The 10104-nt window shown below is 38.0% G+C and overlaps 1 protein-coding gene across 3 annotated transcripts in view; it reads right to left on the reverse strand.

Moving 5' to 3' along the window:
• The window catches only part of myom3 (myomesin 3), a 60706-nt gene extending 57860 nt beyond the window's left edge, over positions 1–2846 (reverse strand). For 2 of the 3 annotated variants that reach the window (XM_032517414.1, XM_032517415.1), the window contains exons 1-2: positions 2600–2845; positions 1–44 (exon numbers count right to left, since the gene is read on the reverse strand). The exon at positions 1–44 is cut by the window's left edge and continues 80 nt beyond it. In XM_032517414.1, the coding sequence (XP_032373305.1) occupies positions 1–24 (24 nt within the window). In that variant the 5' untranslated portion in view covers positions 25–44; positions 2600–2845. Of the gene's footprint in view, positions 45–2599 lie in introns of all 3 variants that reach the window. The other variant, XR_004332260.1, reaches the window with a different exon arrangement.
• Positions 2847–10104: the final 7258 nt, after the last annotated feature.

Consider the following 10104-nt stretch of genomic DNA (forward strand, 5'->3'; position numbering starts at 1 on the left):
CTGCATTACTGTTCTGGTTTCCATGGTAACCCCCTAACTGGCACCTGTGGAGGGAGGGGAGGCTAGAAGTGAGGATTCAGAGGTGTGTAGGAGGCAGCACAATAGTGTCAATGATAGACAGTCAGACACAAAAGCCGCAGTAGCCAACTCAAAGCTGGATGTTTCATATTGAGTGCAGATGAGTTGCCAAATTAATGGCCACTTGAAACTGTAGACACTTCAGTCTTGACAAGAGACACAACTATTTATATTGTGCTTTGTGTTTAGATGGGACCCAACAGTATTAGTACAGTACAGTACAGTTGGGGTGTTAGAGTAATGACTATTCCACATGGTGGTGGTGCAGCCTCATCCCGAGAGAATTACAATGGAGTCCAAAAATGTTAACCGTGCCATTTATTTCTCAGAGAGAGAGAGCTATTTATCATCTATCTATCTATCTATCTATCTATCTATCTATCTATCTATCTATCTATCTATCTATCTATCTATCTATCTATCTATCTCTCTTGCATCAAAGTTATGTCACCTTTCTTCCATTTTCAAAGAAGCACCACACCAAACACATCCAAGTTGGGTTTGATTCTACATTCTTCACTCTGACATCTCTTGGGCATGGCAGTAGCTCAGCAGGGAGTTGGGTTGGGAACTGGAGGGTTGCTCGTTCAAGTACCCATCCTGACCAAAGTACAAAGTGTGGATTGGTAGCTGGAGAGATCCCAGTTAATCTCCAGGGCACTGCCAAGCTGCTCTTGAGCAAGGAACTGTACCCCCAGCTGGTCCAGCACTGGCAGCCCACTCACTCTGACATCCCTCCATTTGTGCATTTGTGTGAATAGACCCTGAGCATGTGTGTATCTTAGGCTTGTGTGTAGTAATTTCTAGGGAACGGAGTGTAAATTGTACTTTCTCCACTGGGATCAGTATAAAAAAATAAAAATAAATGTCATTTATGCACATTGGAGAGGAAATTTGGTGTCTGAAATTCAATACTTAAAAAACAGAAGCAGTCTTTAGATATGAAGATATTTTTTTAAGAACTAGAGAATTCTGAACTTTTACTAACTAGGGCTGCATTTTATGATTATTTTCAGAATTGATTGTTTTGCAGATTATCTACTCAATTATCATGTGTTATTTTGTCCAAGCCCCAGATCAAAACTCATTTTAGTTTACAAGACCATCGATAAAAGCAAATATTCACATTCGAGAAGGTGGAATCAATATTTAGGCATTTTTGCTGATGTCTTTTTGGAATAATTGATTTATCTCAGCTTCCTTTTGGTTGAACATTTTTGTCTTTTGTCTTGGCCATTTTGAAATGAAATACTTTAATTCATATAAACTACCGTGCGTGTTGTTTTTCTTCTCTCCATTGGAGCCCAGTGTCGTTTTAGGTAGGTGTGGAGACAAGGTGTGTATTAGTCCCACGTTACATGAATCACCCCTTCGTGGGCCGTTGAATCACAAATAATTCATCAGTTGAGGTCCGCCATGCTGCTGCCCTTACCCTGCCCATCATTACTCATGTGGCTGCTCTGGGAAAGTGAATGCAGAACGCGCCTAACAAACAGAATCAGGTTGCGCCTGAGTGATGGCTTCATTCAACTACTCCCAATAGCAACCACCTGTGTTAGCGCCATAAACAAGCCTAATGTGTTATTTCTTTTCATCTCCCTCAATTACACCGTTTTTTTATTTTTTTGTGGCTCACTGTAGTACAAAAAGAGGCGTTTGTTTCAACACTGTTAATGGAAGGTCGACCTCTGGCATATTAAAATTGATCAATTTCCATTGGTAGACCTCGATCTTGGGCCCCTGTAGGGAGTGAAAAAAAAGCCAAAGCAAGGCTGTTTTCTACACAGTGCAGTTTTCAGTCTTTGTAATAAATTGAGTTTTTTTATTTTATTTTTTAAATCTATCATAATAAAAAAACAAATACTGTATCAACACAGCAATAAGGGGACAATGATTTACTATTCTACTCATTGGGGATAAAGAGGTTTTCTGAACAGGAGCTTTCTATATGCCGGACCCCAGAGAGTCATTAAAAGCTAGATTCACTGAGGCCACAAAAGACGAGACCATTAAGAAGTTCAACTAGCTGAAGAAACAAGCAAAGACTCAAGAGAAGAAACCTTTCTGACAATACAAAGAGAGAAGAACAATTACTATGATTATGCAGCTTTACTGTAGATGCAGTGTGTGCAATTTACTTTTACTAGTCTTAGTGTTATTTTATTTATATATATATGTATATATGTGTATATGTGTGTGTGTATATATATGTGTGTGTGTGTGTGTGTGTGTGTGTATATATATATGTGTGTGTGTGTGTGTGTATATATATATATATTATATATATATGTGTGTGTGTGTGTATATATATATATATGTGTGTGTGTATATATATATGTGTGTGTGTATATATATATATATATATATATATGTGTGTGTGTGTTATATATTTCTTTGAGGGTTATCACATATGAGTCAGTAATTCGTCTTAACTGATGAAAGGCAAAAAACAAAACAAAAAAAACTGTATGCCATTTGTGCTGGATCTAGATGAAGGTTGAGCTAAGAAAATCCCACTCACGTTTTCTTTAAAGAAACAGTCCTCTGGGTGTCGAAGATCTGTAGGACGGATATATCCCTCTTCCTTTTCTGTCTACCTGTCTTTCTCTCTCCTTGAAGATCTTGTTAAGTCTGGTTGTCTCACCTCTCGGTATTTCCTCTCACTGTCTGTCTGTCTGTGTATGGTACCTCACTCATTCCTGCCTGTATTCCTCTCTTGATAAAGTGGTGAGGGTGACCCTGAACACAAAGTGTCCTTCAGTGCCAAGAATGTGGACAGCACAATGCTCTTTCATTCTCAATTAAATATAGACCAATGACAGCTCCCCTGTAAACACACACACTTTTACAACACACTCAGTCCTAACACAAAACCACCACAGGCACACACATAGACACAGATCATTGCCATCCGCCTGATCGATTTACAGACAGCTCCGATGACAGGCGGCTAAGAGATGACACAATAGCTCCCTGTATGATATGAGAGGCTGGACCAAATGACCGGAGCAGCTGAAAGAAACAACTGGAATGGCCTCAGGAGAACAACTGGCTGCATTGGAACAACAAATGTCTGCTCAATAAATGTTGCTAAAAGTAAAAATATAAATTGATTTCAGCCCGCTCAGCCCTATCCCACCTGGGTACAAAGAATACAAAGTTAAAGGCTGGGTAATGACAAACGGGAAGAGAGATGAGACAGAGGACTGTGGGGAGCAAGGGAAGACGTTGGAAAGAGAAAAGGAGAAAGATGTAAAGAGGGCATCAGAATGGAAACAAAGGGAAAGGAACAAGTCAGTTGTAAGTAAGAGAAAGTTAGAGTAAGACCTGGACCATTTGGTTTCTCCTCATTAAAAATCTTACCTTGGACTCTAAAAAGCAAGAGGTTAACAAGACTGGAGCCGAGACTTCACACCTGATTCTACTTCCATTTCTTTGAATCCTTTCTCTCTCTTCTTTTAGCTGCTCATCCACTTCTTGTATATTTCCTGTCTTGCTCCTACATAAAATACAATCTTTTCCTAATGCCATTTTTGCTTTTTGTAAACAAAGTGTGATGCTGTTCTTACCCAGGGAGCAGTATAATGCTATATATTATCTACTGTACATACGTATGTTATTGCTTAATGACTGTATTCTGGCTCAAGGTGTTTCTCATTGACCAGTTTAGTTAGATTAGTTGATTTGATTCTTGCCTTTCCTTTTCCACATCGTAGCTGTCGGGCAGAAACCTTTGTATCTCCATGTTTCATCATTTTAATTTTTTTTCATAAATGAATGCTCTTGGTAATCCTTTAAATCCGTCTGTGGGTTTCACAAGTATTTAAATGTTCACAAGGCAATTTCATCTGGCTTTGTCTGAGCTAAATGGCTATTTAAAATATTTAAAATTATTAGCCTTTTTTCATTTCCTGAAAAGCAACACTTTCGGACCTACAAGGTTTGTGCCCAACGGCAACAATATTCTTTTCCAGTGATCTTTGATTAGTTCGTGGAACTTGTTTGTTGTTCGTCTCTATAAATGCATTATTCTCTGTCTGGAGTTCATTAGAATTGGGTGTGATATCCAGGTTTCTTCTATTTGCTCTGCTAACAAAAACTTAAAGGAAGGCGTTTGTGTGCGTGTTAATGTGTTTTTTTATTCTTCTGTACAAATTTGAAGAAAGCCCACATTTTTATAATTATCTGTGTTGTCAAGGCTGTGTATATATTTGTTATCCAGCAGTACTGACTGACGGGAACTAAAAGAAGGCATCACTCAAGGCTACAGCTTTGTGTGAGTATGGGGGGGTTATTTATAAGCTTTTAGTGGCTACACCTGCCTCTGGAATATCAGCACACAATACAAGCTATTGTTGCCAAGCCTTATCTCCTCATCATACATCAGCAGTGACTGTCTGACTAAGAATAACTACAGGGACTAAACAGCTAAAGGTTACTGTTCTTAAAGACTCCTTAGCTTCCAAGTCCACCATCTCATGTCAGTGTTGTCTCTTTCTTACAGCTTATAGTATACAAGGGGGGGGTGCTGCTGTGTTATTGAAAGCTCTGAGACAATAAAACACGTTTAATTTTTTACACTTTTACTAAAGATTTTCTAAAAGTACTACCATGCTTAAAAACTCAACAAGTGCTCAATCTGATTTATTTAGACCACTTATGAAAATCCATTAGATTGCACTTTCCTAAAGCCCCTTGAAGACAATCTGTGCAATGAATTTGTACATGTACCAGGTGAAACATGTATGGCAAGCCAAGAAGGAATACATATTTGTGGAAAACTCTGAAAGACTTCTCGCGCTTTATCAATCATTAATGCTTATTCACAATTAATGTGCGCTGTATGCTTTTACTTGCATACATTATGAATGAAAGCCAGAGTCATGGTGACTGTGTGGCAAACATGGATTCCCTGTTGGATATTCTTGCATTTAATCTGCACCTTGCAGATGCCATGGATATCATACCCATAATGTATGGGTTGCTGTGGAGAGAACAGGCTGTGATATGCCAGCTGCATTTGATGCCAAATTTAGGTGGGGGGGCATGAAGCTTGTTGGAGAGCCCACATCTGAAATATTGTATTTATGGATTTAAAAAAGTGAAATACAAAAGAACTGTAGCACTTTTGAATAGAGTTGATTCTATTACTTTTAATCTTAATACCATTACCTGTTTACATCTGTTTAATGCAATGTTTGCAGACAAAATTGTCTGTTTTGTAAGTGTAAGTTGTGACCTAAGGCTGCACGATTATGAAAATAAATCATAATTATGATTATTTGACTCAATTACTCATTGTTTTTTTGGAAAGATGATGCATTTATTGAACTTAAAGAAATAAAAACTGAAACAGTCAAACAAATCAACAGTGAAAACACTTTGAACTGTGACATTTCCCTTCCTACTTTCCCTGTTGAAATGCATTTTCTCATTCAGAACAAAAGAAATTAACAGCTTACTTGCAAAACCTAACGTGCAAAATAATAATTTTTATTATTCTGAGCCAATTACACAGAAAATTCCAACCCAATCCCCATAGATTAAATGTAGCGTGCAATGGACGGAAGTGCGGGGTGAATGCGGCAGGTCACTGGCGTTACATACGTGTTGTTTATGAAATTGCGTTTTTATGAACAATGATAATCTTGTCATGGGTCAAATCTCTGGCCTGCATCCAGGCAGCATCTCATTTGTTCTTAAACCTAGAACTGAATTTAACATTGCATCCAGTAACAACAGTTTTTCTTTATTTTATTTTTTTGCCATAGTGGCTGCCACTGTAGAACATCACCAGCAGAAGCACTGGTCCAATTTTGGTTTTCCTCTCCTGCCTATCAAAATATACAGCTGTGAAAATAAAAATTGAAAATGTAGGCAAAGAAATGGTGCTGTTGCAGGAGAGTTCCCCGGACAATATAAAAGAGCAAAGGTGCAAACACAGGCACGGCTCTACGGAAGAAATGGGTTATCAAATGCAACATTAAACTATAGGCCTATCAATAAAATGGTATTGGCTTATCCCACATCTTGCCCTAGTCCAGAAAAAAAATACATACATTTGGTGTCGTAAAATAAAAGTGAGGTACTATCTACTCAATATTGGCAAGCTCAGATTGGACACTCCTTAGTGTTCAACAGACATCTGTCAGTTTCAAGACTGAAGCGGACATTGATCCACAGGGAATTGTCCTGGTGGACACTAAACATTAAAAAACTTTCTTTTCATCTTCTCACTCACCTGTGATTGGCCCAGAATAAAACTTAATAGACAGTAAAGTCTTTCTGGATGATCCATCATTTCCTGGCAAGCCTTGACAGCTGTTTTCATGCCTTTTTCTAATCAAGGACCCATTAAGAGCTCATTAAAATGCAAGAGAGGAGAGGGAGGGGGTGATGTGATTGTATCCAAGTACAGACTTCAATTCATCAAGTGATTTGGTCAGGGAGACGAGTAGGTGAGTTTTTCAATGGGGATGGCAGGGAAAGGGCTGCCTAATGTGATTCACTTATGCCACATCAAAGTGGAAAAGTACAATGATGTTTTTTTGTTGGATGCGGCTAAACTTTACACTGCCAATCATCAGTTTAAAAAAAAAAACAATTTATATGCCGTCTCACTTCATTGGTATAACAGAAACCGATAAATGATGCTAAATTAAGATTTTACTAGACAGTAGCCTAGTTTCTAGGGTTGTGCACCAAATTCAATACTTTTTAAGCACCGACTAAATTGCCTCTAAAGTATTGAAAAAATGCTTCTTCATTCAATACCCAAGGAGTAAATCTCATCAGCAACAGTTGGCCAATAAGCATGCAGCAGGCTTCTACCAAGATCTAAGACAGTTTGTGATTGGCTGTCTAACGTTACACGTCGTAGAAGCAGGCAGGAAAAAAGCTACCTTACGCACAGAGACAGGGCTGATGTAGTGGGAGCTAAAAAATTAATGAGATTTATGCTTTTATATTCTTTTTTTCTTCTTCATAAAATTGGTGTAGAAAAAAAGTACCCGTAGCAACATTTTTTAACGATAAACACCCCTACTGTTTCCATCCTTTAAATAAGCGCCCACATCTCACATCTGTTTCATCATTCAAATAGGTCTGGTACGGAGTGTCCCTATGGTCAGCTGAGAAAAAAAAACGTGAGCACAGAATAAAAATCCTTTCCCTCTGTTTAATAAACTGTTAAACACATATTCACAGATTAATAACTATAGCAAAATGTTATTAAATCACAAACGACTCATCTTTCCTAATGTAGTAAGCTTAACAACGAGCTACAAACTATTTTCATAAAACTAGTCCTCCAACCTGGAGAAATAACGTTGGTCTCTACGAGCACCCGGCGGTGGGTGAGATGGCAGTGAGATGAGTGCTTAGGGAAAGCCTAAATATGTATTGATTAATTTTTTTTTTACCTCAATTATATCTTGTCTTCTGCTAGTTGTACTAAAAATAAGCATATTCATGATTTGGGCGAATATATTTTTTTTAACCGATGGAACGGATATCTATTCTGTGTGCACAGTTTAGTTTTTCTTCTCTCAGCTGACCCCATGGGGGCTCCTTAGTCTTTTTTTGTAATAGATGGCCGTATCTGCCAGGTGGAGAAACTGTTGAGCAGTCAGATTAAGGTGGTGAAATTAAGAAAGAGGACATTGTTTTCCTACTAGCTACTCTGCTACTAGCTACATAGTGACTGAATAAGAATGACACAGTTATATATGCTGTCAGTCAACATAGACTACAGAACTCCTAAGTGGACCATTTTTCTTTTCTTGTTCATGATGACCATGACTAGCACCATGTCAAATCTGGTGTTATTTTATTGTACAATTGTGGAGAGAATTAAGGGGACATCTGGATCAATTTAGGCATACAACATAGCATTCAAAATGTCTTCATATTTGAACTGTAAGTTATTTTGTTCAGTTCTAGCCGTGGTGGAAATGCAGAGATAGAAGGACAAATACACCAAAAATTGTTTAGTGCAAGAAACCATTTAGGTGGATGTATTGTAATGGTAGAAGTTACATGCACCAGTGCATGTATACAGAAAAATTATTTTGAGCGCTGTGAACCAAGGGAGTGCTGATACGCTTGCTAGTGGAATTGCCTTATATGCTTGCAACACAATCTTAACTAGCAGCTCATGCAAGTCATCTCCTTTGGAAACACCGGAACAGTCTTTTAATAGTCAAACTTTTTCTTTCCATTATCAAGTGAAACTAAATGAGAAACGGTCATGAAGGAAAGTCATGGTGCATTATCAAACTTGTAGATCAGAGTACAGAATCATTAGCATGCATACATTTCAGTGGATTCAGTTATCTCTGCACTTTATCAGATAAGACAAATGTAGTAAAAAGATGGCTACCACCAAGATAGGATGAGTGTTGCATGATAGTTTTGTGACAAAGATACCCAAACTTTACCTTTCTTTCAGTATGTTCTAAAGGGGTGTCATTTATTTCAAAGGATGTCTCCATGTGGATATTGAACATAGTAAATTAGGCAATCATAACTGTGTATACTCCTAAACATCCTATTGAAAGACTGCTTGGGAGTTGATACCTCAAATGAATCTTTAAACGTTAATGTGAGTCTCTACCAATACACTGGTTCAAGAAAATCCAAGGGCATACATCAAGTTTTAAGGACACATTGCAGTGTGTTTTTATTATTCTGATGGAAGAAAGAATCAAGTATGCATATATGGATTTTTACCCTGCCTTCAACCTTTTACAAGAGTGGAACCTAGTTGCCTTCTGTCCTGTGCCATGTCCTTTCCAAACATGGCTAAAACACAAATTTTCCCTTTTAGTGTGTTGTCAGGGTTGATTAGCTATGAGTTATAATCCTCTTTTGTTTCCCTGGTTCACTCCTCTTTGTCGTTGTATTTTATTCTTGTGGACTTAGTTGTCCCTAATGTTTCTTAAGTGGATCTACCCCAATTTCTTTGTCTATCTACCTCCCACTTACTCCCCACTCACACAAGCCATTTCACACATTCATTTCTTCGGCATATTCTTTTTCTTGTTAGTTGTAACATTGGACTTTGCTGGTGCTTTGCCAGTTCCAGTGCTCTGCTCTCTGATCTTCCTCAACAATTCCTTTTTGTTCTGCTCCTATCAGCCTTATTCTCACTACAAGCACATAGCCCACTCATATGTCAAGACTTAGACTTAGACTTCTCTTCTCCAAGGGCAGCATAACTGACTTGATCTCAAATTGCAAAACAGAAGCATTTTGGTCATTGATATATTGGGCTTTGACGAAGAGAGGGTCACAGGAGGCCTGAGGGCTATGAAACACAACGTGCACTATACTGGTTTATACTTTTTGTTCTGTTTGCATAGAAAAATGTATTGTTAGCCTTCAACAACATCCATTTTTGCTGTAGCTATTTTCCTACAGAACAGTTGAGCAAAAGCTTTTCCACCGTGTCCCTCGTCCTGAAAAACAAATTACACTTTTCCAAGGTTTTAATCAAAGCATTAACCTTTGAAAGTTGAATCAGACAATATTACGCCTTTGCATTTATGCAGTAGCTGATGTGCTAATGTGTTATGCATTTGCAAAGGTCTTTTCTACAATATATATTATTTATTAAGGCAAACTGGCCATATGTCTGAGCTTTTGACATGTCCAGAATGTAAAGTTTATTGTTGAGACTGTGTCGCAGAATGTATTGATTTCAATTTTGTTGTTGTTTTTCATGGTGTGTTAGGATTTTTATTATATCCCCCAAATGTACTGTACATGTACTCAGTCAGTGCAGTTTTTTTTTTGTCCCATTTAATTAATTTTTTCTTTTTGTGATAGATGTACCTGAGTTTTGGCCTACTTTTTGCCTTTACCATTGTCACGCTTGAAGACTGGAGCGGAGGCTTTTAATGTTCCCCATTTGTGTCTTTTATTAACAACAGTATTTTATACTCAAACCAACATACAACAAACAAACCGGCAACCTCTCAGCGTGCTGCCATCCCCTCTTTCTTCACCTGCTGCCCTTTTATTTCC

The sequence above is a fragment of the Etheostoma spectabile genome, chromosome 6 (assembly GCF_008692095.1).
Source record: "Etheostoma spectabile isolate EspeVRDwgs_2016 chromosome 6, UIUC_Espe_1.0, whole genome shotgun sequence".
Classification (NCBI taxonomy): Eukaryota; Metazoa; Chordata; class Actinopteri; order Perciformes; family Percidae; genus Etheostoma; species Etheostoma spectabile.